The sequence below is a fragment of the Rattus norvegicus genome, chromosome 15, assembly GCF_036323735.1.
Source record: "Rattus norvegicus strain BN/NHsdMcwi chromosome 15, GRCr8, whole genome shotgun sequence".
NCBI lineage: Eukaryota > Metazoa > Chordata > Mammalia > Rodentia > Muridae > Rattus > Rattus norvegicus.
Genome location: NC_086033.1, coordinates 3,612,419 through 3,639,463, shown reverse-complemented (window position 1 = coordinate 3,639,463; position 27,045 = coordinate 3,612,419). Strand labels below are relative to the sequence as shown.

The window sequence follows — 27,045 nt, the reverse complement described above, 5'->3', positions numbered from 1 at the left end:
ATCATCAAATACCCTGTCCAGGCTGAAGAGATGGCTCAGCCAATAAAGGCCAGGCTCATAACCAAAAATGTAAGAGTTAAATATCCTGCCAATCTTGACGTTTAACGTATAAATAAACAGTACTATGTTACACGTTTGTTTTATAATCTCGGTAATTGTATTTAAGGCTAATTAATGTGTAATTCATAAACAATCAGACGAGGTGGAAGGAATCTATGGACTTCACTATACCGATAAAAGGTCTTCATCGCGCGCGCACACGCACTCATGCAGATTAAAACTCCCCAGATTCAAAGGCAGTACGGAGGAAAAGAACGACTATTTCCTGAAATCAAATGCTTTCTTTCCTGGCGCTCTCCTTTAGACGCTAAAGTGGCTGGATTATAGGCTCTGGACTGCAACTCCCAGAAGGCGATGCGGCCTCGGCCTATCCCGAAGCGTGACAATAACCTATCCAATGGTCACTGCATGGTTCCCTTCTGACAGCCAGCAATTCTCGATGTGAACAGTGGCTGATTCCTCTTTGGGGACTCTATGGGTACCAAGTAATTGCTGGAATCTGTGGCCTTTTCGTATACCTTTGGGAGCTGTGTCTGAGGGTGGGCTCGAGAAAACGGCAGGCAATGTACACACGTGTCCCCTACACCCGCCCGTACGCGGTCCAGTCCTCCAGCACGCGAGGGCGGAAGTAGTGATGGCCGGCGCGGCCGGAAGTTCGGATCAGCTGATGGGGGAGGCGGCGCCGCAGCCGCCTAGAGGCCCTGGCCGCCCAGCGCTTCGTCCCGGCCTCGAGTCTCGCAGACTGGCCACAATCCCGGCTCACACCTCGCTGTTGGGTGAGGCCCGGCCCAGTGCCCCTCTCAGGCCCGAGATCCTCGCCCGGCACGGCCGCCCTGAGCGCCCCGGCCACCCCCAGCCCCGGCTCGCCCCTCAGGCCCCGGGCCTCCCCTCAGTCCCCGGCCGGCGGCCCAGGCCCCGGATCCGCGGGGGGAGACCCGGCTCCGGGGGGTGCGGGCCCCATGGAGCTGATGTTCGCGGAGTGGGAGGACGGCGAGCGCTTCTCGTTTGAGGATTCCGACCGCTTTGAGGAGGATTCACTCTGTTCGTTCATTTCTGAGGCCGAGAGCCTTTGCCAGAACTGGCGAGGATGGCGCAAACAGTCAGCGGGGCCCAATTCCCCCACTGGAGGCGGTGGCGGAGGTGGCAGTGGCGGTACCAGAATGCGAGGTGAGGATGAGCGGGGAAGGCTGCGAGGGGAAGGGGAGCAGTCTTGTCCCACTTGGACCTTGCTTGGGAGCTGTCCGGACCGGGAGCTGTCCCAAGCTTAGAGTAGACTTCAGGACTCGCTTCTCTGGCCTTACAGAGATGGGGTGGCATCTTCACAAGCAGAGCGGGGGGAAGAGGGCAGAAAGATAGAGAAGGAAAAGGAGAAGGAGAGGGAGAGGGAGAGGGAGAGGGAGAGGGGGAGAGAGGGAGAGAGAGAGAGAGAGAGAGAGAGAGAGAGAGAGAGAGAATATGAATAAATATATGAGAATGAGAATATGAATCCACTCACTCGCGCGCATCACAGAAGCTTGTGTTGTGGCAAAGAACATCCTTGGCTTGGCCAGAAAGATCTTTTGTTATTCCTGTACGCCTTAGAGACCGAATATGGGCGAATACCCCTTCTCTGTTTTAAGGATGCCTAACAGAATTTGGCCTTTAGGAAACCAGAAGTAGGCAGAAGAGAATGTGGTTAGTCGTGGATTGTGAAAAAGTGACCACTTGAGGTGTGTCACTCAATGGGATGTTGATCTCTCCTCTTAAGCTGCACCAAGAAAGTATTCCACCAAGAGGAAAGTGAAGTTCACTTGTTTGGGAGAGGAGCTGTTATAATCTTTAGTGTTAACCCAGATTCCTGACATCTGTTAGAAGTAAAGGCTGGGACGAGTGGGTGGGAGCCTTGGACTTCCGTATCCGAGGAGGGCGCAGGCTTATCTTGGGGCTGTCCTCGTGAAGCACCTTTCCTTTGTGTTTCTTTCTTTCCTGATCTTCCAATGAAGTCACGTATCAGTGCTGTGAAGAATTTTGCTTTTGGAGCGGGTAGAAAGAATAAAGATGAAAGAAAACTCAGAGGCTTAGGAATCCTCACATCTTTCTCCCACTCAGCCCAAGGCAGTTTTTATCCTGGGCCTCAGTGGAAACTGGCTTTCTTCAGTAGTCTAATGTACATGTTCCGGGCCATTCCAAAAGACTTGTTCTGTAAGCTGCAGAGACTTCTGGTGCCCCTTTAGGATGCAGAGGGATTTGTCCATACCACTTTCTGGTGGTAGTATTCAGCTTCTGTTGGAGAGAGAGCTCTTTTCTGTATGTGTATGCATGCACACACATGCAGATCACAAGCAGTTTCAGTGGGGATCTTTTGTGATCTCCCTACTTTTATATGTGAGGATGTGGATGGTCTCACTTTGGGGGAGTAACTAAAAGCATGGTGGTGAAGATTTTCAGCATATTGATGTGGTCCTGCGTAGGTTAAAATAATCTTTTCCCTCTTTTTTCCCCTCTTTTTTTTCCCCTCCCTGTCTGCTATCCTTTTGAGAGAGGATCTGGCTGTATGGCCTGGAGAGGTCTTGACCCTCCCTTGACAACCTTTCGGATCTGGCCTGAATGCACCATTTCTTCACCTATACCCTCCTCAGCCACCTTCAGTTGCTTATAAAAGGGTTGCTGTTGGTTCTTTTCTGTTCTGTGATTTTTTTTTTTTGATCAATGTTCTTATGTAGCCATTGCTGTGAGTTCTGCAGTCTGTTATATCATCACTGCTTATTGTTAAAATAGTGTAGAAAACCCTCTAATGCTAACTCCATCCCATTCCAGGTGATTTTTGGAGCAACAGCCAGGTGCCCTGGGATAATTAGCTCCCCCTGGCTTCCAGGATAAGAAGTCAGACTGTGTGGGCCTTGTAGGCTCTTTTGCCTCATGAGGTCCCTAATTATTCTGAGTTCTGGCACATCTTCCCTCCTTAGTGGGGGCCCTGCAGTCATTTAGAGAGAAGGTGATAAGTAAAAAGGTAATCAGAAGTGAATGCCAATGAGACACTGCAGTGTAATCGGAAGCTAAATGGAGAGTGTGGAAAATTTGGTTCTGAGGCCCGTGAGTAGATCTATCACCCACTTGAGTCTTAGAACACACCTATCTGGCCAGAAGTTTCCTAGAGTCTCCCTGCTGTCTTCTGTTCTGGGCCAAGGCTGTCCACCTGACTGTGTGGCTGGAGAATGCCCATCCCCCCATCTCCCAAGGAGTGTTAAGGGACATTATTCCCTGCCAAGAAGGGGGCTAGGAGTGCTTGCTGCTCTCTCCTCCAATTCCCAGCATCCATGGGGATGGCTGACAGCCACCTGTAACTCCAGCTCCAGTGGTTCTGACACTTTCTTCTGGTCTCCATGGGCTCCTGTACTCATGCATAAATTCACACACCGACAATATAAAATTTAAACAAAAAGATAGCTGGACATGGTAGCTCGTGCCTTTAGTTCCTACACTTGAGAGGCAGAGGCAAGCTGATCTCTTGAGTTCAAGGCTAGCCTGGTCTACAGAGTGAGTTCCAGGACAGCTAGGTATACACAGAGAAACCCTATCTTGAAAAACAAAAACAAAAAAGCAAATAAACAAACAAGCAGAAATATGTGTTTCCAAGAAAAGGGTGTGTGTGTGTGTGTGTGTGTGTGTGTGTGTGTGTGTGTGTGTGCGTGTGTGCGTGCGCGCGCACGCGCGTACACACGCGCACACACGCGCACACACGCGCAGGTGCCCAAGGTGTGGCACTGGTTCCGAGTAATTTTTGCAAAATAATTCTGGCCGTTTCTCTCCCACCATCCCGATCTGTGTTTCGAAGATGGATTGGTGATCCCTCTGGTGGAGCTGTCAGCCAAGCAGGTGGCATTCCACATCCCATTTGAGGTGGTGGAGAAGGTTTACCCTCCAGTGCCTGAGCAACTCCAACTCCGAATCGCTTTCTGGAGCTTCCCTGAGAACGAAGAGGACATCCGGTGAGTCCAGAGCACTGATCATGGGCGAGGGAGTTCTAAGATCTCACACTGGCTGCTGGGCTTTCTGCAGAACAAAAGAGATACTGTAGTTGGAACTGCTATGAGGAAGATCAGGGAAGCGGGGGAGTGCCTGGGTTTTCCCCTAAGGAGTGCAAAGAGAGAGTTGCCTAGAGCATGGTGGTCTCTACACCGTCTTCGGAAGGTTATTTGCTGGGTGGTGGCCATGTTCTCTTCTTCCCCCCAGTCTGTATTCATGCCTAGCCAATGGCAGTGCGGATGAGTTCCAGCGAGGGGATCAGCTGTTCCGAATGAGGGCTGTGAAAGATCCCCTGCAGATAGGTAAGGACCCATCATGCCCTGCAGTGACCTCTCCTCTCAGCGCTGGTGTCGAAGATTAAGAACCTTTGTAGCCAGGCATGGTTGCACATGTCTTTAGTTCTAGCACTCAGGAGGCAGAGGCAGGCGGATCTCTTATTAGTTTGAGGCCAACCTGGTCTCCATACATAGTGATTCTAAGACAGCCAGGGTCTTACGAAACCAAAGCCCATGTGGAGGGAATGTATAATTTAGTGTGGGTCCAGGGGGGAGGCAGAGACTCTGGTCTTGGCAGCCTCTTCCAGTCCTGCCCTCCTTCCTCCCTAGGGTTCCATCTGAGCGCTACAGTGGTACCACCGCAGATGGTCCCTCCCAAAGGGGCCTACAATGTGGCTGTGATGTTTGACCGCTGCCGGGTCACTTCCTGTAGCTGTACCTGTGGGGCTGGGGCCAAATGGTGCACCCATGTCGTGGCACTCTGTCTCTTCCGCATTCACAACGTGAGGCCCTCCCAATTTATCCTGGCCCTATCCTACGCTCCGTTCCCCCCTTCTCTGCCGCATGCCTGGCCACAATGTGAGCCCCTTTACCTCCCCTCTGCCCATCTCTCCCCATCTTCAGTTCCAAAGCCTTTTCTCAGTTAGTTCTTTGCTCCTCAGGCATCTGCAGTTTGCCTGCGGGCTCCCGTCTCAGAGTCCCTGTCTCGGCTACAAAGGGACCAGCTTCAAAAATTTGCTCAGTACCTGATCAGTGAGCTCCCTCAGCAGGTGGGTGAGGTTGGGACATCTTCTCACTGCTGGCTTCCAGCCTTCGCCTCAGCCTTCTTGTTACGCCCTGGCCTCTCTGGATTTAACTGTGCCCTGTTCTCTCTGCCTTTGTCCCTTTCCCTCAGATTCTCCCCACGGCCCAGCGTCTTCTAGATGAACTCCTTTCCTCCCAGTCAACAGCCATCAATACAGTATGTGGAGCTCCGGGTGAGTGTGTTGAGAAGGAAGCAGCTGCTAGTGCAGGGCATCGCCTCCTAGGGCTCCATGTTGTTAGGTGAATCTGGGTCCTTTTCAGTAGGTGACTGATTGCCTGTCGTTCCCAGACCCTACAGCAGGGCCCTCAGCTTCAGACCAGAGCACTTGGTACTTGGATGAGTCAACGCTCACTGACAACATAAAGAAGACGCTGCACAAGTTCTGCGGCCCCTCCCCTGTGGTCTTCAGGTGACTCTCATAATCAATCTGTAGGAGTAGCCACCATCCTTAGGCCACTTGTGATTTTCCCTTCCTTCTGATCACTGCACTGGCATGGTTCCTGCACGTGGGTATCAGCGATCACTTCTGGCTGATGATGACCTTGTACAGTCAGTGACTTCCTGTCTGAGTAGAGCCAGAGCTATTTTTCTTCCGTTGCCTGATGACATTGACACACGTGCAGAGACAGGTGAAGAGTTCTGTCACAGGTGTCTCTCCCACTCTGTCTGTATTCTGGGTCAGATGCCCTTTAGGTCAAGGCCTTGCTGCTTTGCCTCCTTCACAGCGGCCCTACTTTAACCACTTCTTCTCTGTTCCTTTCACAGTGATGTGAACTCTATGTACCTCTCCTCCACGGAGCCTCCTGCTGCAGCTGAGTGGGCATGTCTGCTGCGCCCTCTGAGGGGTCGAGAGCCTGAGGGCGTCTGGAACCTGCTTAGCATTGTTCGAGAGATGTTCAAGCGGAGGGACAGCAATGCTGCCCCCTTGCTAGAAATACTCACGGACCAGTGCCTCACCTACGAACAGGTAGCACCTCAGGATTGGGGAGCTGTGTGGTAGTTCCTTCCTCTCTCCCTCATCTTACTCTCCTTGGGGAGGCTAAGAGCCTTTTAGGTTGTCTGAGCTTTTGCGTACCTTACGTCTCTGCTCCAGATCACGGGCTGGTGGTACAGCGTGCGTACCTCAGCTTCACACAGCAGTGCCAGTGGTCACACAGGCCGTAGCAACGGACAGTCAGAGGTAGCAGCCCATGCATGTGCAAGTATGTGTGATGAGATGGTTACCCTCTGGAGGCTGGCTGTGCTGGACCCTGCCCTCAGCCCTCAGCGGTGAGTCTTCCCCAGGTTACCATGTCCTCACAAGGCAGCCTGCACACTGAACAATCTGCCCGAGTGTAGGGATTTCTCAAGTGGGGGATGGGACATGCTGAGCACTGGTGTCACTAGAGGTTTGCAAGTCCTGTTTCTAACAGGCTTTCTTCTTCTCCTTCCCTAAACAATACTTTACAAAATCCATGACTGTTGTACCAATTTCTTGTGGCGCTGGCTCAAAAGGAGCAGCCCCTCCCTCACTGCGCCCCTTGTTTGTGCCTTTCTTTGAGGAAAATTCCTGCTTATCTCCTCCTTTGCCCTCTCAGTGCAAACTGCTTGCCATCCCTCTAGCAGTGTCCCTCCCGCTTTGTTTCCACAGCCGCCGGGAACTGTGTGCGCAGCTGCGCCAGTGGCAACTGAAGGTGATTGAGAATGTCAAGCGGGGACAGCACAAGAAGACCCTCGAGAGGCTTTTCCCTGGCTTCCGGCCAGCTGTGGAGGCCTGCTACTTTAACTGGGAAGAGGCTTATCCCCTTCCTGGCGTTACCTACAGTGGCACCGACCGAAAGCTAGCCCTGTGCTGGGCCCGGGCCCTGCCCACTAGGCCAGGAGCCTCTAGATCTGGGGCCCTGGAAGAGTCCCGGCCACGTCCTCTTCCTACTGAGCCAGCTGTGAGGCCCAAGGAACCTGGGGCCAAGCGCAAAGGATTGGGTGAGGGGGTCTCTTCACAGCGGGGTCCCCGCCGCCTCTCGGCTGAAGGAGATAAGGCTCTGCATAAAATGTGCCCAAGTGGGGCCAAAGCCAAGGTACTGGGTGGGCCTGGCAGTGGGGGCAAGAGCTCAGCAGGCAGTGGGAGCAAACGACGGCTAAGCAGTGAAGACAGCTCCCTGGAACCAGACTTGGCAGAGATGAGCCTGGATGACAGCAGCCTGGCCCTGGGTGCAGAGGCCAGCACCTTTGGGGGATTCCCTGAGAGCCCTCCACCCTGTCCTCCCTCAGCTGGCTCCAGAGGGCCTTCCACCTTTCTTCCGGAGCCCCCAGACACTTATGAGGAAGATGCTGGTGTGTACTTCTCAGAAGGGCCTGAGCCTCCCACAGCCTCTGCAGGCCGCCCTGGCCTGCTGCCTGGGGAAGTCTGTACCCGAGATGACCTCCCTTCCACAGACGACAGTGGCAGTGGGCTACACAAAACCAAAGAGGCAGCTCCTGCAGTTGGAGAGGAGGATGATGACTACCAAGCGTATTACCTGAGTGCCCAGGATGGGGCTGGAGGCGAGGAGGAGAAGGCTGAGGGCGGGACTGGGGAAGAGCATGACCTGTTTGCTGGTTTGAAGCCACTGGAACAGGAGAGCAGGATGGAGGTGAGGAAGCAGGAGGAGACTGAAGAAGAGAGGGACTGAGGGGGGCCTGGCGGCTCTGACTGGAAGTGTCCAGATCATGAGCATGGCTTTACATCCTGTAGGGCATCCTATCCTGGTCTGCAGTCTGCCCTCTCCAATGGGAATTCTCAGATATGTGTCAGTGCGCTGCTTCAAAGTCCTCAGTGGTCGCTTGTTGCCCTTAGAGCAAAACGAAGGTCCTTGGCACGGCTGTGAGGCTCCACTCTCTGGTCTTTGCCGGCCTCTCCCGTGCTATTTGACTTTGCCTCTCACCCTCCATGTACTTCACTTATCCCTGGCCTGGCCATGCTCCCTCTTGTCTACACTGAGGTACAGTTGGCCTTTCTGGCTGGAGTAATCTTCTCACCAGGCTGAATTAGGCTGGCTCCTGGTCCTTCTGCAGGTCTTAGAGACCAAAGCTCTGAGAAGTAGGGAGGGGCACAAGACCTCTGAACTGAGTCCCCTCCCACCAGGCGTGGCAGCAGATGCCTATTACCTCAGCCTCTGGAGGTTGACAGAGGAGAACCCCAATTGGAGGCCAACTTGAGTTACATAGTGAGACCCTGACTCAAATAAAACAGACCTTGCCTTCTTAGACGTCTCTCTCTGAGTTCCCCCAGCCTCTGCTGTCTTCCCTAACCTACTGTACCTTAGCTGACCCCCCCACCCCCTTCACAGATAGCAGCCCTCTTCTGTCCCAAGTCCCTGTGAGCTGTCCCATCCACTTGCCCTGCTCTTGGCCGTTTGCAGCAATACTCGTGATCACATTGTGTTGAATGACAGTGGTGTCTGTGACCAGACTGGATTCTTATGGTATGCCCAGGATCCATGTGGCATCCAGTGCTTTAGGAATATTGTGCTACTTAACCAAGTCTAATGTTCTTCAAGTGAAGGCCTTCAGTCTTTCGGTCCTATGTCTTGTAGGTGTTATTTGCCTGCGCTGAGGCCCTGCATGCCCATGGCTACAGCAATGAGGCCTCCCGCCTCACTGTGGAGCTTGCCCAGGACCTGCTAGCCAACCCACCTGACCTCAAGGTAGAGCCGCCCCCTGCCAAGGTGAGAGAGACCTCCTTCCTCTACTTTCCAGGCCCCACTTATCCCTGCTCCTATTCCCAGCCCAAGTGAGAGCTTCCTTCTGTCTCCACTGAGGTAAGTCAGCCTCATTTGTCCCAACTCTCTGCACTCCCATCTAGGGCAAGAAGAACAAGGTATCCACAAGCCGTCAGACCTGGGTGGCTACCAACACTCTGACCAAAGCAGCCTTCCTGTTGACAGTGCTAAGTGAGCGCCCTGAGCACCACAACCTGGCCTTCCGAGTCGGCATGTTTGCACTGGAGCTACAGCGGCCTCCTGCTTCAACCAAGGCCTTGGAGGTCAGCGGTCCACTCACCTTAACCGTATGAGTGGAGCTCCACTCACCTTAACCTCGGTCCTCTCAGAGCTCCGTACCTTCATCTCCAGCCACGGAGGTATCGGAGGTCCGAGTTCCTTCCTGTGTTTCAGGTAAAGTTGGCATATCAGGAATCTGAGGTGGCCGCTCTGCTCAAGAAGATCCCTCGGGGTCCCAGTGAGATGAGCACCATTCGGTGCCGGGCAGAAGAACTTCGAGAGGGCACACTGTGTGACTACCGCCCTGTCTTGCCCCTCATGTTGGCCAGCTTCATCTTCGATGTTCTCTGTGCTCCAGGTATGCCCCACAGTAACTGGAGGAGTGGGGGTGGAGGGTATAGGGTAGGGGTTTTGTTTTGTTTTGTTTTGTTTTAAGGAAACTAAAAGTTCTAAGACTCTGGCAGTCATCTTTAGGACCCACCCACCAGCAGCTTCCTGGGTAGGTCTTGGATGATGAGGGTCTTGGATTCCTTTGCACTTTTGCTTGACTTAACCCAATTTTTGTCTAGTGGTTTCTCTCACGGGTTCCCGGCCCCCAAGTCGAAACTGGAGTAACGAGATGCCTGGAGATGAGGAGCTAGGGTTTGAAGCAGCAGTTGCTGCCTTGGGTACGTGTCTTGTCTTTGTTCACGAGGGGAGCTGTGATGGGAAAGTCAGGATGACATTCGAGAACCCACGAGTTATCACGTATTGCACAGTCAGTGATCTAGAGAGGGGCTGGAGACGCTCAGCAGTTAAAAGTACTTACTGCTTTTCTAAAGGACCCTGGTTTAGTTCCTAGGACCCTCACGATGGCTAACTATGTTTAATTCCATTTTCCAAGGGATGCAGTGCCCTCTTCTGGCTTCCACGGGCACATCAAGCACATGATACACACCTGCATGTAGGCAACACACATACAGGACAATAAATAAAACTTATTGTGTGTGTGTGTGTGTGTGTGTGTGTGTGTGTGTGTGTGTGTGTGTGTTACATGTGGTGGGTGTTTAAAGGACAGCAAACCAAAACTCAAGAAAGGCCTCAGAGAGGTGACTGACTCTAATGTCGGCTAAAAGGTCAGGGAAAAGGTCAGGGCTGTAGACAGGAAACTGTCAGACTCTACCCAGCTCTGAGAGCAGACATGATGGTTATACCTACAATCCCAGTACTTGGCTACACAGCAAGCTTAGGCCAGCCTTGCTACATGAGATCCTGCCTCAAAGACATGATCCGCACAGCAAACAAACGAGCCAGCAGTTACATGCGTCCATGCGAGACACGCCTCTCCTTGGCGGAGCAGGACAGGTGGCAAAGGTCTAGGCGAGCAGATGGAGCTAAGGTCGGATGTTAGCAGTGGGGACCTTTTCTTTTGGTGTGGTTGGAGCTCTAGACACTAACCCCAGGAGGCCCTCCTCCTCCTCACAGGCATGAAGACAACAGTGAGTGAGGCAGAACACCCCCTCCTATGTGAAGGCACACGGCGGGAGAAGGGTGACCTGGCCTTAGCACTCATGATCACTTACAAGGACGACCAGGCCAAGCTCAAGAAGGTAAGGGGCTGAGATGCTGGGTTTTTGCCAGGCAGCAAGTGAGCAAAATGTCACAATCTTTCTCAGAAGTTTCCAGTACAATGACCAAAGTACTGGTCTGTGTGTAGGAGGTAAGTGGAGAGTTTTGGAGACTTCTCATAAAGAACAAGAGACCAATGGTTCTTATAGGTGTGCTTGGGCATGAGGTGGAAGAAGAGAAGCAGAGAGCATAAAGTCAATCATTGATTTATTTCAATATTTATTGAATATCAGTATGCTCAGTCCTCAGGTAAGTGTTATGGAAGATTCCGAGACATGTAAGCTGGGAGGTTATCCTGTAGTTACGACTGGGAAAGACTTCCTGAGGAGGTAGCATTAGGCTGCTTCAAGAAGAAAGGAAGATAGCAGAGTTCAGGAAATAAAGGACGACATGTTACTACTTGTCTCTTCTCCAGATCCTAGACAAACTCTTGGACCGAGAAAGCCAGACCCATAAGCCACAGACCCTGAGTTCTTTCTACTCATCTAGCCGTCCAGCCACAGCCAACCAGAGATCTCCTTCAAAGCATGGGGCCCCATCTGCCCCCGGGGCCCTGCAGCCACTGACTTCAAGCTCTGCAGGGCCTGCTCAGCCGGGGAATGTGGCAGGGGCTGGGCCAGCTCCCACTGAGGGCTTCACAGAGAAGAACGTGCCCGGTGAGGTGGGGGAACTGGGTAGGGCGGGCAGGCGGGTGTCAAGCTGTGCCCTTTCCTGGGCTCATTCCAGTGTTCTATTTCCTCCCTCAGAAAGCTCCCCACATTCCCCCTGTGAAGGTCTCCCACCTGAGGCAGCTTTGACCCCACGGCCGGAGGGGAAGGTTCCTAGCCGACTAGCACTTGGCAGTCGTGGAGGCTATAATGGCCGAGGTTGGGGCTCCCCAGGGAGGCCCAAGAAGAAACATACAGGTATGGCTGTCTGTGGGGTGGCATGGAGGGAAGGCTGGTCTTGAAGGCTGGAGACTGACTTCATTTTGGGGGTACTAGGCATGGCCAGTATTGACAGCAGCGCCCCAGAAACCACATCGGACAGCTCTCCTACCTTAAGCCGAAGGCCACTTCGAGGGGGCTGGGCCCCTGCTTCCTGGGGCCGAGGACAAGACAGTGATAGCATTAGCAGCTCTTCCTCAGACTCTCTGGGCTCCTCATCCTCCAGTGGAAGCCGCCGGGCTAGTGCCAGTGGCGGGGCCCGGGCAAAGACCGTTGAAGTTGGCAGGTCAGTGGGGAGAACACCCATCTAGCCCATCCTTAAAACCATATTCCTAATATGACCCAACTGTTGTCCCTAACATCCTTCCTTACCCTGGACCCTCCTGACCTACTTGGACTTCATTCTGAAGGGACTTCAACCCTGTCCATACCCCATTGCTCCGTCAGGTGTTACAAAGGCCGCCGCCCTGAGAGTCATGCCCCCCACGTACCCAATCAGCCGTCAGAGGCAGCTGCACACTTCTATTTTGAATTGGCGAAGACAGTTCTGATCAAGGCAGGGGGCAACAGCAGCACCTCCATTTTCACACATCCATCTTCCTCAGGAGGCCACCAGGGTCCTCATCGCAACCTGCACCTCTGCGCCTTTGAGATTGGGCTTTATGCCCTAGGCCTGCATAACTTTGTTTCTCCTAACTGGCTCTCTCGTACCTACTCTTCCCATGTGTCCTGGATTACAGGTAAATTCAATGTCATGATTGGCATACGGGATGGAGGTGAATAGGAAGGGTCTTGTCTTTGTGACATTGCTGACCTGATGAAAGATCTCATCCCCAGAGCCCCAGGGGTGCCCACTTTGCTCCTTGTTCTTCTCCCTGAAGGGCAGGCGATGGAGATTGGCAGTGCAGCCTTGACTATACTGGTGGAATGCTGGGATGGGCACCTGACACCCCCTGAGGTCGCATCGCTGGCTGATAGAGCATCACGGGCACGAGACTCCAACATGGTGAGGGCAGCGGCAGAGCTGGCCCTCAGCTGCCTGCCTCATGCCCATGCACTGAACCCCAATGAAATCCAGCGAGCCCTGGTGCAGTGCAAGGAACAGGTATTCCTGCTTTCAGCCGTCTGTGCATGGGGGAACTCGAGGTCCAACATTTTTCCTCTGAAAAATGTGTGTGTACATGGGGTGGGGTCTGTGCCACAGTGTGTGGAGGTCAGAGCACATTCTGAGTTTGTTCTTTCCTTATACCACCTGGGTCCCTCCCTCCCTCCTCTCCCACGTATGTCCCCCCTCCCTTCCTTCCTCCCTCCCTCCCTCCCTTCCTTCCAAGAGGTCTAAGTTGCCTCTGCTGAGCGTGGACTTACAGTTCTTCCTCAGCTTTCAGAGTAGCTGCGACATGCTATCATTTGGGGTTTAGGGATTCCCTCTTGATTCCCCCATATTCAAGAGCTTATGAAGAGTCTAGTTTTTCTCTCATTGTAACATTTCACACATTACAGGTTGAGTATCTGTTAGGTTCAAGATTAGAAGTGTTTTGGATTTTGTTTTCAGAGTATTTTCTTTTTTTTTTTTTTTTTTTGGTTCTTTTTTTTTGGAGCTGGGGACCGAACCCAGGGCCTTGCACTTGCTAGGCAAGTGCTCTACCACTGAGCTAAATCCCCAGCCCCAGAGTATTTTCTTAAACCTGAGCAATCTTGGGGATGGGACTCAAAGCTAGTTATGAAATTTGTATTTCATATGTTAATTACACACACAGCCTAGAGGAAATCTCGTGTCTCTTGGCCTCTTTCTCTTGTATGTATGTATGTATGCATGCATGTATGCATGCGCATGCATGCATGTGGAGTTGGATGCAGGGCCTCATGCAGGCTGGGCGGTCAACTGCCTTGCAGTCTGCAGCCCTGTCTGTGCATTGAAGCTTATTTCATGGCATTTTCCTCTCGAGGCATCAACCAGCCTTGTGGTTCAGAAGTTTCTGATTTTAGTGTTTCCCTGTTCAAATTAGGACACCTAGCCTAATACTGAGTTCACGTGTTCACATCTGTCCTGTTACATTCACACGCTGTGTGCTGTATTCTACTTTGTATGTTTATTGTTATAATCCTGAAGCTAGGTATTCCCCTCACACACAAGCAGAGAGAGGCTTACTACTTAGGACACAAGATGGTTCCTGAGCCTGGACTCAGAAATGATGAGCTTTGGGTGTGTGGGAGGAACAATTAATTGTTCAGTGCCAGTGTGACTTTGACCTCTGCTGCCCCTCCCCTCAGCCAGTCCTCAGTCCTGGGTAAGGCCCTTTCCCGCTAATGCCCCGCACTCCTTTCCAGGATAATCTGATGCTGGAGAAGGCCTGCATGGCAGTGGAAGAGGCCGCCAAGGGTGGGGGCGTGTACCCCGAAGTGCTGTTTGAGGTGGCTCACCAGTGGTTCTGGCTTTATGAGGAGACAGCAGGCGGCTCATCCACAGCCCGTGAAGGGGCTGCAAGCTGTAGTGGCAGTGGCATGAGGGCTGCTGGGGAGGGTGGGCGAGGACTCCCTGAGGGTAGGGGCGCCCCAGGGACCGAACCTGTTACAGTGGCTGCCGCAGCAGTGACAGCAGCCGCCACAGTGGTTCCAGTCATCTCAGTGGGGTCCAGTTTATATCCAGGTCCAGGACTGGGGCATGGTCATTCCCCTGGCCTGCACCCCTACACTGCTCTCCAGCCCCACCTCCCCTGCAGCCCTCAGTACCTCACCCACCCAGCTCACCCTGCCCACCCCATGCCTCATATGCCCCGGCCTGCCGTCTTCCCTGTGCCCAGCTCTGCATACCCACAGGTGAGACTGGGTTTTACTGATGGCGTCGGGCAGGTGGAGCACGCTAACTAGTTCACGGGTTGGAGCAGAGTACTTGGGTGTGTACCAGGGCTGGCCAGGAGTCCTGGCAAGGTGGGGGGAAATGGGAGAGCAAGTGAGAAATGTGAGGAGGCCTAACAAGACTTGTATCTGCTCCCCTTCCCCATCTGTTGTAGGGTGTGCATCCTGCATTCCTGGGGGCTCAATACCCTTACTCAGTGACGCCTCCCTCACTTGCTGCCACTGCTGTATCTTTCCCTGTCCCTTCCATGGCTCCCATCACAGTCCATCCTTACCACACAGAGCCAGGGCTCCCACTGCCCACCAGTGTGGCCTGTGAGTTTCGGGGACAGGGAGCAGGTGAATGGAGGGGAGGTACGCTGGACGTGGGAGGTAGGGAAGGCGTTTCCTCTGTCCTCCTTCTCTCACATGGCTCTCCATCTGCCCTCAGTGAGCAGTGTCCACCCAGCATCCACATTTCCAGCCATCCAGGGTGCCTCACTGCCTGCTCTGAGCACACAGCCCAGCCCTCTGGTAAGCGGAGGTTTCCCACCACCCGAAGAGGAGACGCACAGTCAGCCCGTCAGTCCACACAGCCTGCACCACCTGCATGCTGCCTACCGTGTTGGTAAGAAGTCCTTCTGCACCTACCTGCAGCCGGGTGAGGGTGAGGGGCTCTTCATTTGTTTCCTGTGGGTCAGGTACCGAGGTGGGGGAGGGTGAAGGACAGATCCTACCGTGTGCCTCTCTGTGTTCCCTAGGGATGCTGGCACTGGAGATGCTAGGTCGCCGGGCACATAACGATCACCCCAACAATTTCTCCCGCTCCCCCCCTTACACTGATGATGTCAAATGGTTGCTGGGGCTGGCAGCAAAGCTGGGTAACACCTCCCTCCCCAGGACCATTGCCCCCAACCTGCTTCCCTTCCCTTCCCGTCCCAGACCTCCTTCCTAGCTCTTGCTCAGAGTTGAGGCCTTGGTCGGGTATGTGTGCAAGCGCGAGGGGGTGGAGGGGTGGCTCTGTCAGACCAGAGCTGAGATATGTAAGTGGGTCCCTAGGGCAGAGGTGGCCACCCTGTCTCATGCCCCTCCCCTGCCCCCCAGGAGTGAACTACGTGCACCAGTTCTGTGTGGGGGCAGCCAAGGGGGTGCTGAGCCCGTTTGTGCTGCAGGAGATCGTCATGGAGACGCTGCAGCGGCTGAACCCCATTCATGCCCACAACCACCTTCGAGCCCCGGCCTTCCACCAGCTGGTGCAGCGCTGTCAGCAGGCGTACATGCAGGTGACAACTCAGGAAGTGTGCGCCTGTTCCTCCCGGGCAGGTGGACCAGAGCCCTCAGCACACGAGTAAGGGAGGTGAGGCCCCAGTGGCGTGTGCTTTGTGCTGATTCCCTTCCAACCCGCCCTCCAGTACATCCACCACCGCTTAATTCACCTGACCCCTGCCGACTACGACGACTTCGTGAATGCGATCCGCAGCGCCCGCAGCGCCTTCTGCCTGACGCCCATGGGCGTGATGCAGTTCAACGACATCCTGCAGAACCTCAAGCGCAGCAAGCAGACCAAGGAGCTGTGGCAGCGGGTCTCCCTGGAGATAGCCACCTTCTCCCCCTGAGCCTGGCCGCTGTGGCAGCGGGTCTCCCTGGAGATGGCCACCTTCTTCTCCCCCTGAGCCTGGCCGCTGTAGGGCCCTATCTAGGGACACAGGCCTGTGACCATGGGGGGCCCTCACACAGAGGGCCACGTGACTCCTGGCTGGACAGATCATCCCCACTCAATTCCCTTGTAGCTCAGACTGGCAGCTGCTCTTGGGCTGTAGCTTGGGGCCAAGATGTCTCAGACCTTAGAAGCCTTGGGCTGGGGGAGACAGCCTTGTCTGGGAGAGGGCGTTGGGTGGCCTCTGGTATTTATTTGGCATTTATAAATATATAAACTCCTTTTTTACTCTGTCTCGTGGGTCTCTGCTTTCTTCCTTGTGGAGAAGAGCTGTGGAAGGACAGCTGATACCTGCTGTAGTCTAGGGTTGGTTGGTTTGTTTTCCTCTGCGACGAAGCAGACCAAGCAGAAAAATAAGGATGTTTATTAAGGACATTTCCAGCCCACAGCTCGGGCTCATATATGGCTCTATGAGCAACTGTCTGACCTCATCCCCATTCAATGTGAATGACACTAGGGAGGCCAGGCCACAGGTAGATCCCACTGTCTTGAATAAAGGGGCCACAGCAAAGGGCCCTCTCATGGGTAGGCATTGACAGGTAAACTGCTGGGGATGAGGAGGGAACCATTGAATACATTCTTCTACCCCTTCCCTGGACCCTCTCTTCCTCACCTCCCAGGTTCATAGGTCAGAGGTACCTAGTACCTAGTACCATAGGGGGGTACCAAGGAAAGCCCCTTTATTAGGCCCCAAAACTATGGGAAAGAGATGGATGCCCTCCCCTTTCGGCCATTCCAATCCTGAGGGGCCACTGAGGTAGAGGGGTAAGGGGCCAGGCCACATTAATCCCCCTGTGGGCTGTGCTCTAAGGCTTGTCCCTCGGCGAAGTTAGCAGGCCTTTTGCTGGTATGGAAGGAAGGACTGGGGTATCAGCCCACACTGGAATGCTGCAATTCTTCCTGAAGCCACAAGGGGGCTGGCTGTCCAAGCCGACTCAGCAGCTTTGATAGCTCCAAATTATGGGTTCGGAAAAAATCCGTAAGGAAAAGGCGAGACTGACGGAAGAAGTGAGAAGAGAAACAAACAGTAAAGAGCACGGCAAGGTCAGACCCTGGAACCCTGGAGGTGGACTGGTGACCGTAACCCAGGTTCCACGTACCTCCATGTCCATGTCTGGGTACCTCCGGCCTTTGCTTCTCCCTAGACAGCGAGTCTTCCCGCCTTCAAGGCCCTGGCACCAAAATCCTTTATCTGCATCGAACCTACTCAAAGGGACAGGGAGGGCATTAGGTGTCAGGGAGAAGGGAGATTCAAGCCCTACAAACGCACCCTACCCTCCTGGCCCACAGGGAGAAATGTCTCTTCCAAACAGAACCTCCTTCCCTTTCCCCATAAAACCTTCTTTCTCTTGGCTTATGCTCTCCCACCTGAGGGTCCTCGTGTAGTTCAGAAAGGGGGTGATACCCAGGAACTTCTGGATGATCTCCATTGAGGCTGCTGGGTTGACACGAAGCTCCTGCCCATCCATAATCAGCAACTGAAGGGACAGGGATGTGACTCCTCTCAATTCTTAAGCCTGGGCTGAAGGGAAGGGGTACCCTCATAAGGGCTTCTGCGAGAGTACCTGTCCGGAGGGGTAGTAAGTCAGCCAGCGCTGAAGGTGGGTAGAATAGTAGCCAGGAACAAGACAACGGCTCTGCAAGGAGCGAAGCAGCAGAGGGGCGTGGGAGGAAGCTGAAATCACTTGGTAGAAGGTGTAGTTCAGAGCAACAGGGTCTCCATGTGCTCTCTGGTGCTGCAGAACAGGGTGAGAAGGAACGGGGTGCTGCCTTGGCGATGGCTCTGGCCATATTCCTGTCTGGTTCAGTTCCCGTCTCTCGTTCCTTTCTGTGTCTCTAGCAGACACCACCTTCTCCACCTCTCCCTTAAGGCCTAATGTGTCCCTTCCTTCAGACAAACCTGGTACCAGGAGTAGGCCCTGTCAGCAGGGTTGATGAGCACAGTGATGATCTTGGCTCTTGGCAAAAGGGCAGCCCCCCGCCGAGGTACAACCTCTGAGTCAAAGTAGGTGGCACTCTTTTCAAACAGGAAGTCAGTGCTGGCATTGGAAGGAACAGGGAAGAAGTCCATATACCTAGAGAGTAGCACAGGAAAGAAAAGGATCTCAGTGGCCTTTGCAGGCCGGCAGAAGCTGGGACAGGTGGTCTTTTGGAAAGGGCAGTACTACTCTGAGGAACACGCAAGGGGACCCAATCTCACCAGTCGATGCCCTTGTGGTAATTGGGGCCATTGAAGAACTGAATTTCCTCAAAGGTGCTAGGGCTGGGGAAACTGCTTGTCACTGCGGGGTGCAGGCTCAGGAAGAAGTGAATGGCTGTGGTGCCTGCAGGAAGGGAAGCCCAGCCTGTTCAGGAAGCAGTCAGCTGAACAGCATGACTTTGAAGGAAGTAAGAAATACTCACTTGTGGGTTGTAAAACTCCCTTCAGTCAAAGCAAAGCGAGAGACAGAAAGCCGAGAGAAGGCCCAGGATTGTTAGACTAGCTTTCACCCTCCACCTTATCAGAACCACTTGCAGACTGTCCCTCCCTAGCACTCAGGACTGAGGCTAGACCTTTAAGAACCGTGATGTTTTGCCACAGAGCTGTGGCCTCTGACCTCTTCTTATTTTGAGATTAGGTCTTACTATACTGCCCAGGCAGGCACTAAGCTGATACTCTCCTGTCTCTGTCTCCTAAACTGCCTTTACAACCAAGTCTGGCTACCTGACTGAGCTCTGAGACAGATCTGTGTAGCCTAGGTGTGCCTCACTTGCTATCCTTTCGCCAAGGCCCTGTCCGGCAAGCAAGGCCTTCGGTCCTGCCTGTTCTACTGGCTTTACGATGGCCTGGAATCCAGGGTTCACCCCGGCCCCTATTTATCTATCTTTTAACTAGGCAGACGGACACAGGTGGAGTGGCTTACAAATCTAAGTCCAACACTTGGAAGACTGAAGCAAAGAGATCAGAGGATTTAAGGTTGGTCTGGGTGATGAGACCCTGTCTCAAAAACTAAACAAATAAAAAAACACAAAATTAAAAAATATAGTACACACCTCTAACCCCAGCACTTGGGAGGCAGGGGCAGGCAGAGTTCTGATAGTTTGAGGACAGCCTGGTCTACAGAGCAGATAGCCAAAATTATACAGTAAAACCCAAGAAAATCAAAACCCAGACAAAACAAAACAGCAAAAATAAGCTGTCCTGCGCATGTATATACACATGCACGCAAGCACACTAAAGAAATCTAATTATTTTAAAAAATGAATCCCTTTCTCAAGAGACGTGATTAATGAGGGGTAGGGATGAGAAGGCAGCCTAGGATAAATTGGCTGGGAATCATTTACCTGTCTTCTGTGGTCCCACAATGAGGAACTTGGGGAGTCGGTCACAGGTTTTCTCCTTGGACCAGATATCTTTGTGCCTCTTGTCGTCACAGGGATTCTGAAGGTTAGGCCACGAATCTGATAAGGACTAATCTTGTAAACCCTGACCCCATCAGAACAGGTCAGCCTGAGCTCCACCCTTACCTGCCAAAGGGGGCTTCGTTCCTGAGGGAAAAGTTCAAAGTACTTCTGGGCAAGAGGCACAGGGGGAAGGGTCTGCAGCCGCAGCCGTGTCCAGCACTGGAGGAAGCGCACCAGGCTCTCAAAGGTGTACAGGCCCAGCCGGTCGTTCCCATAGTTGGACAGATGGGTCATAAAGACACTGATCTGCAAGAGGATTCCTGCTGTGAGACCTAGCGAGAGTCCCTGACCCACAACCAGCTCTGGGGCACAAAGGCGCTGGCTTGACTACACTTTGACTTTCTAGTCATCCGGTTCCCTTTTGGTGCCTTACCGGATTAAGCAGCACTGTCAGAAAGAGTTCTCCACCTCGAATGCTTCGATCCAGTTCACGAGAACCTCCAGGATACTCATTATAGAAGATGGTGTGAGTGAAGAGGCCACATGTTTGCCGGGGGAGCACCTGAGAGGGTCAGAAGATACAGGTGAATGGTAAGACAGAAGATAGGTAGGGACAACGTCAGGATGTACTGGAGTTCCCTGGGCTCAGAGAGGCCTGCTCTGAAGTTATAGTAAGAAAATTTACTATATGTGGGGCTGGAGCGATGGCTCAGTGGTTTAGAGCACTGAGTGCTCTTCCAGAGGTCCTGAGTTCAATCCCCAGCAACCACATGGTGGCTCACAACCATTTGTAATGAGATCTGATGCCCTCTTCTGGCCTGCAGGTGTACATGAAGATAGAGTGCACGTGCACATGCACTCATACATGCGCACATACACCTTTAAAACATTTTCTACTATATGCGTTATCATGTTTTGTGGATACCTTGGGCTGGCAGATGACATGCCCCAAGTCAATGCAGGTTGAAAGCTGTCTAAATGTCAAAGTTCGATTTGTACTGGGAAATCTGTAGTGGGAGCCCTCACCATGATGCCATTGTGAATGAAGCCTCGGCGGTAGCGAGCAGGGCGCAGATGGGGATACTCCTCAGTGCTGGTCACCTGAATGCCCCACACGGATTTCCAGGCCTCATAGAGCTGCGTGTGGATGGGGTACACACCAGAGTGGTGGGGGGCCACAGCATACCCCAGATCCGTAGGAATCCCATGCTCCTGGGAATGGTATAGACTCTCACCAGGACCTGGTGAAGTTTGGGGAGTAGAGGGTAAAGAGGGTGGGGATGCCTCCAAGGAAAGAAAACTGGAAAGGGTAGGGAAGGGTATCCACGGTGTGGGGGCAGTGGAGGGTGTTAAAAAGGAAACACTGTCTCTGGGAGAGAGTATGGGGAAGAGATCCAAGAGTCTCACCAAAGCAAACTGTTTGTTGAGCCTCATCTGGTCGGCCAGCACGGAGCGATTGTGGAACAGGTGTGGCTGCATGTGACTCCACATGTGAGGGAACCACCAGAACTCTCTGCGGTGCCTCAGCAGCATATCGTCCCCCGCGTCCTCCTCCTCTGTCCCTGCGGTCACACACTGACTGCTGGCCCCCGTTTTGTAGAGACTCTGACCATGGTCCATCCTGTGGACATTACTGCCTCCCGCCCAGGGCCTGAGGCTGTCTCCTGCTCACTGCCTAAGCGCTCTTCAGCCATCTCTGCTAAAGCCGCCCCATTACTAGTTCATCCCTCAACTATGTCCCTAGACTCTGTCCCTTTCTCCAACTTGGGTGTCCAGGGTCAGTACTAAAGAGACCGATCAAACCAAAACAGGTAAGGACAGGGGAATGAGCTCACCCGTATGATAGAACTTGCCCGAGAAGCCCAGGTTGAAGGTGAAGTTGGGGACTAAGGTCCTGAGTTTGTTCTGGGTAGTCAGCAGAGCCTGGCGAAACAGTAGAGGAATGCCAAGTCAGGAGAGACCAGGCTAACTGAGAGATAAAGGAAGCAGCCATCTTCCCAATTATACAAAGTAGAGAACGTGTCTGCGACCATAGCAGGTCACAGCGGGGAATCTGATGGCCAGAGGCAGTAAGGTTCCTAGCCAAGTGAACGGGAGAGAGAAAGAAAAACTGACCTCAACATCAGCCACCTTCATGCGAGTACCTTCTTTGCCCACAAAGATGTCGTCGATGTCTACTAAGATGTAGCGGTCAAGGTCCAGGCAGAGACGCTTGCCAGTGAGGTATGCGACAGCATCGACAAACACAAGTTTGTGAAGCCAAAAAGAGAGGCCGTGTCCAAACAGCACCCGCTGGATGCCGTCATGAAGCCCCAAGTCCTGCACCACAGTGGGGAGCCGGGCTCGCCGCAGAGCTGGTCCCGGCAAGGGGAGCTCTGCTGGCCGATGGCTGGCGATGAGCACTGGCTCATAGGTGCTGTGATTGGACTGGAAGATGGTCCAGTCGTCCCCAGGCAGTGGTCCTGGCTCCAAGCGGCTAGGGCGGGTGAGATGTAGCAGAGGAGCGGAAGGGTTCACTTGGTAGTCCCGCAGCCCCAAGTTTGAGTATAGGAAAAGGGGGAAGCCCTTGAGTTGGGCACTCAGGAGGCTATGCTCGTGGGCTCGGAAAAAGCCAATGATGCCCACACCGTACTCCACACAGTATCGGTCTAGCAGTTCTCGACTCCAGGAGTCCAAGTTGACGTACTTTAGAAGGTTCTCATAGATGACCAACACGTAGCGACCATGGGTGTGATCAGTCAGCGTGGGCATATCCCCTCGGCCAGGTGCTAACTCAGTGCTGTAACGAAAGCGACTAGACTCCAAGATGGCCACAATCTCCTGCCCCAGTTGTGAGTACGCACTTTCCACAAACACAAGGACCACAGGTTCTGTTCGAGTTGTTTCTGGAGGCCTTGGGGGTCGAGGTGGGACTGGTGGCCTTGCAGGACCAGGGCCAGCTGCCCCACTGCTACTACAGTCTCCCAAGGGCAGAGGCAAGGGTTCCTTGGCCTTGGGGCTGGTGGATACAAAGTAAGCCAGGAATGCCATGGAGACAAGACTGAAACCAATCAGCAGCAGTATGAGGCGGTGCAGTTCCAGTTGCCGAGCAGGGCGTACCACCTTCCACAGCTGGAGCATGGCGAGGAGAAGGGAGGGAGGGACAGAGGGACAGGGACCACCTCAGGAGATGGGAAGTATGAGCTCTGTGGGCTGGAACTGTCTTGGCAGGGGAAGGATCCTCTTAGGGTCAGTTCCCTGATGAGATGAACACAAACGCTTTCAGTACAGGACAGGGGAGGCAGAAAGAGCAACAGGGTGTCCTGGACAGAATCTACTGGTCTCAGGTCACCATGGCCCCCTGGCCCATGCCTCAGGCTGAAACTTGATTTTCCTCAGCCCCGATGTAGCTTCTTACATGAGGAGTCAGTGAAGTCCACACGCTCGGCCCTTACAATCTGTAAAGCAGAGAAATTGGTGGGTTACCTCTTCCTCTGGGAGTCTGTCATTAGCCACTCTCCTTGTCCCATCTCTTACCCTACCTGTATTTGATGATCACTTCCGTTTGTGTGTGTTTGTGCGTGTGCACATGTCCTTGTGTGTTTGTGTGTGAGCATGTGTTTGTAAGTGTGCATGTGTGAGTGTATAGAGCCAGAGGCCAGTATCAGTGACCTTCTTTACTGCCCTCGTACTTTGGGACAGTCCCTCACTGAACCTGACGCTCTCTGTTCCAGATGAAATGGCTGGCTAGCAAACCCATGGTGCTGCTTCTCCGTGCTGGGGTCACGTGCTACTGGGAATCTAAAAGATCCAGTTTACTCACTTGTTCTTTAGCAAAGAGAAAAGTTTATGTAGAAGAAAACAAGTCAGATCCCATACCTTGGCTTCATAGCTCGTTCACTTTCTCAGGGAACATCCAAATTTCCCTATGTTCAAGCTGGGGCAGTAACTCAGGATAGGAAAGAGCTTATCCACAGAGACCAAACAGCCAGGAGGGTGAACAGAGCTCTACTCTGAAAGCTGTGTCCATCCTGTGTCTGAGAAGACTGCCAAAGGGCAAGAGCTCCAGTGGGCTCTTGATAACAAGTGGATGGCACATCTCAGGAGTCTCGTGATCCAACGAAACATCAGATAGGAGACACCTCCTAAGACTTAATCTTCTACATCAGTCATATCCATGACCACAGCCAGCAGACCTAACGAACTTCCAGTCATGTGCACTATGCTGGGGGAGCTTGGGAAACAGCGAGAGCGAATCAGACTACTAGCTTCTGAGCCCAGAACTTGGGAGGCTCTCCTTTCTACCACTTGTGACAAATTACCCCATACCCTTCTCTTCACCTACAGCAGAATCGGTAGAGGAGATAAAACCCGGGGCAGGGCAGGACAGGGCGTCGCCAGCACCTACAAAAGCCAGAAAGCTGAAGCCCAAGTCCTCCTCCTTCCACTCTGCCTCTCCTCTGAATTAGCTGAGGTGCTACTGTGTCCTCATTCCAGAACAGCACAGGAGCTGCGGGGCAACAGACTGGAGGAATACGAGGGACCGGATCCAGGGACAGAAAGTGACTTGAGGGTCAGATGACCAGAAAACAGCTTTAAAGAAATCTAACTTGACAGTTTCTTTTTCTCAAATAAGACTGCTACAAGTTTACAGTCCCGTTTTATTTTAGCCAATCTCAGAAAGGTCAGTAGCTGGCAATGCCTCTCTACCACCCACTCCAGTACACACACCTCAGTGGCTGGTGGGCACAGACAAGGCCCTTCAGAATCCAGACAGATGATTTATTTAGGGTTCAGCTCTGGCCTGGGTAAAACTAATCGAAATAAGAGAGCTGGGAGATGGAATAAAAACTGATGGGGGCTGGAGAGATGGTCCAGTGGTTAGGAGCACCGGCTGCTCTTCCAGAAGACCTGGGTTCAATTCCCAGCACCAACATGGTACATCATAGTTGTCTGTAACGCCAGTTCTAGGGGGAATCTGACACAGACATACGTGCAGGCAAAACATAATACACACGAAATAAAAATAAAAGAAAACCTGTGACGGGGCTGGAGTGCCAGTTTAGAAGCGGAGCCTTTGTGAGGCTCTAACTGCAATGGCGGAGAGAGGGGGATGAGGGGGAGCAGGGGAGAGAGTAGAAGTAGGAGGAAGAGGTAGATCATGGGAAGAACTGAATTCTTTTATTTGTTTTTATAGACAGGGTTTCTTTGTACAGCCCTGGCTACTATATAGACTAGGCTGGCCTCCAACTCTGCCTGCCTCTGTCTCCTGAGTGCTGGGATTAAAGGCGTGAACCACCACTGCCTGGCAGGAACAGCTAAATTCTAACGGGGAAAACGGTAGTGAGAACTCACAGAAAGCAAGCTACACCACACGTATCACCAGTTTCGTATATGCTGAGTGCTTATTACCTGTTGGACATCCTTCTGAGAGCTTTGCATATACAGACAGACCTGACTTTGATTTATGACAATGTGCAGATGAAGCTGTTGGCGATGGCTCCTGCTTTTAATATCAGCACTTAGAAGGCAGAGGCAGGACGGTCTGAGTTTGAGGTCAGCCTGGTCTATAGAGGGAGTTCTAGGACGACCAGGGCTACACGGAGGAGCACTTTCTTAATAAACCAAACCAAACCCCACCACCACCACCACCACCAAAAATCAATGTGCAAATGATAAACATTTAGTATAAAGTATACTCCAGATGGTTTTGGCTTTCAGTGCCAGTGAGGGAATACATGGATTTGGACATGCTAGGCAAATGCTCTACCTCCAGAAATTTAATCTTTTCCTAAGGTTTATAGACAAAATGCTTCTTTTTTTTAAGGTTTATTTTTGCTTACATATTTTATGTATACAGGTACTTTGTCTGCATGTATATCTGCACACCAGAGACAGCATCAGATTGTAAGCCGCCATGTGGGTGCTGAGAATTGAACTCAGGGCCATTGGAAGAGCAATGAGCGCTCTGAACCACTGAGCTGCCTCTCCAGCTCCACCAATACTTTCCTTGTAATGAGAGACACCACAGGTACCCACACTGCCGCACAATCAGAAGGCTAAACAACTGGCATCACAGAGCAGAGGGCACTGATAAGCTCTTGTAGTCAGTAGGTTAGTTGTACTATCTGCAATTCAATTTAGGATATCTTAAAAAGGTTTATCAGTAAACCAAGAAGCACCTGTATTTAATGCCAGCTCTAAGAGTTGTGAAGACACACACAACTAGTATTAGTTCCATTTTATACACGCATAATTTCAGGCCCAGGGAAGTTGTGTAACTTACCCGTTAGTGGATGAACTGGGATTCAAAGGTCAGGCCTGTCAAACTCCTGTGTTGTAACCACTGCATTTTAGCTTCATATCTAGAGGAAGCCGTGAGATTTAGAGAGGGGATCATGTGAGAACTTTTGGTGGGGGTGCAGCGGGATGACTAATGTTGGAGGAAGAACATGTGTGTGGCAGTGGAAAGTTTCTGAGGAAGGAGAAACCCAAGGGTCGTCAGCCAAAGTGGACAGCAAATACAGGGTCGGGGTGGGCTGGAGGTGTGGGCCCACCACTGGATAAACAACAGAGCCCATGCCCTGGGAGGAAGAACCTGACCTTGAGGATAGAGGGACCCTCCTGCGGCAACTACCGGCTCGCCAAAGAAACCGGGAGCCCACAGGTGGGGGAGCCGGAGGGGAAGGGGCAGGGGTGCGGCCGAGAGTTGTCATCCAGTTAGGCACCGGCTGAAAGAACCCCGTGTGACCCGGGCGGAGTGACCGGAATGAGGCAACTGAGGGGAGGCCAGCGACTGGGACACGGGGCAGGGGCGCACAGGGCCGGATGGGTGGCCGCCCAGGACGACCCTGCGGGTGGTTTCGGTGGCAAGACTCGCGGGAAGTCTGACGGGGAAAGCTGAGGGCGACCGTGGACCGGAGGCTGTTCTCAAGGATGGCTCACCCGGTGGAGTGGGCGGCGTCCCCGCTGTCCCGGGGCCCCGCCGCGTCCCGGGGCCGCCCGGCTTCCCTGCTCGCGGGGCCTCGGGCCGCGTCGCGGCGGCTCCGCCATCTCCGAGCGAACGCTCCGCCGCAGTCGGGCCCAAGTACTGCTCCCACCAGGGGGAGGCGGCGCGCTGCGGCTCGGGGTGCCCGCTCGGGTCCGCGCGCTCCCCAAGCGTGGCGGCTACGCGACCCGGATCTGGGATAAGCCAACAGCCCTCTGCAGTGCTCAGCCCAGCCGCAGCCTCCCAGGCCTCCGGCCTCACGCTCGGCCCACCGGAGCGGACCCCGTCCGCCACGCCGGGTGGCACAGTCTGCAGAGCGTCAGGGCGGGCCCAGGGCCCAGGCCTGTCCACTGAGCCCCGCGGAGGAGGGAGCCCGCGTACCGAGGGCGGGGCCACCTCAGACTGGGGCGGGGCGAAGGCATCCTCACCGCTTAAGAGGCTACTTCCTCCCTGCCACCCCCAGTTCAGCAGCCCAGGCTGAGTTTAGAAGTTTTCTTCCTTGCT

At 53.3% G+C, this 27,045-nt stretch overlaps 2 protein-coding genes across 15 annotated transcripts; one reads left to right on the top strand and one right to left on the bottom strand.

Annotated features, from left to right (window-relative positions):
* Positions 1–715: 715 nt before the first annotated feature.
* Positions 716–16,424, top strand: Zswim8 (zinc finger, SWIM-type containing 8). Of its 10 annotated transcripts, none has more exons than XM_063274373.1 (27): positions 717–1,227; positions 3,875–4,028; positions 4,273–4,367; positions 4,671–4,843; positions 5,003–5,110; positions 5,236–5,317; positions 5,434–5,554; positions 5,911–6,112; positions 6,239–6,414; positions 6,776–7,757; positions 8,700–8,831; positions 8,969–9,148; positions 9,279–9,462; positions 9,674–9,772; positions 10,569–10,693; positions 11,128–11,368; positions 11,459–11,617; positions 11,696–11,924; positions 12,086–12,378; positions 12,520–12,743; positions 13,967–14,455; positions 14,650–14,809; positions 14,925–15,101; positions 15,235–15,354; positions 15,646–15,756; positions 15,886–16,110; positions 16,162–16,423. In XM_063274373.1, exons 1-27 carry the CDS (start codon positions 1,020–1,022, stop codon positions 16,404–16,406), a joined length of 5,694 nt encoding a protein of 1,897 aa, XP_063130443.1. In that variant the 5' UTR covers positions 717–1,019; the 3' UTR covers positions 16,407–16,423. The 10 variants fall into 10 exon arrangements, with proteins under 10 accessions (XP_038949363.1, XP_063130443.1, XP_063130440.1 ...); XM_063274370.1 differs by having other exon boundaries at positions 718–1,227; positions 6,776–7,458; positions 7,561–7,757; ... (1 more) ...; positions 15,578–15,756; positions 15,886–16,423; NM_001271275.1 differs by having other exon boundaries at positions 723–1,227; positions 6,776–7,458; positions 7,561–7,757; positions 15,578–15,756; positions 15,886–16,424.
* On the bottom strand, positions 16,403–26,689 carry Ndst2 (N-deacetylase and N-sulfotransferase 2). Of its 5 annotated transcripts, XM_039092946.1 has the most exons (16): positions 26,499–26,637; positions 25,840–25,918; positions 22,972–23,011; positions 21,690–22,811; positions 21,410–21,497; positions 20,982–21,136; positions 20,601–20,786; positions 20,008–20,136; positions 19,698–19,880; positions 19,515–19,611; positions 18,391–18,514; positions 18,091–18,265; positions 17,756–17,926; positions 17,559–17,668; positions 17,291–17,393; positions 16,539–17,186 (listed from the first exon to the last, which is right to left on the bottom strand). In XM_039092946.1, the coding sequence occupies exons 4-16, from the start codon at positions 22,692–22,694 to the stop codon at positions 17,061–17,063; spliced, it is 2,652 nt and encodes an 883-aa protein (XP_038948874.1). In that variant the 5' UTR covers positions 22,695–22,811; positions 22,972–23,011; positions 25,840–25,918; positions 26,499–26,637; the 3' UTR covers positions 16,539–17,060. The 5 variants fall into 5 exon arrangements, 4 of the variants coding, with proteins under 4 accessions (NP_001099210.1, XP_038948874.1, XP_008768699.1 ...); NM_001105740.2 differs by having other exon boundaries at positions 16,403–17,186; positions 21,690–23,011; positions 26,499–26,689; XM_008770477.4 differs by having other exon boundaries at positions 17,141–17,186; positions 17,596–17,668; positions 21,690–23,011.
* Between the last annotated feature and the right edge of the window lie 356 nt (positions 26,690–27,045).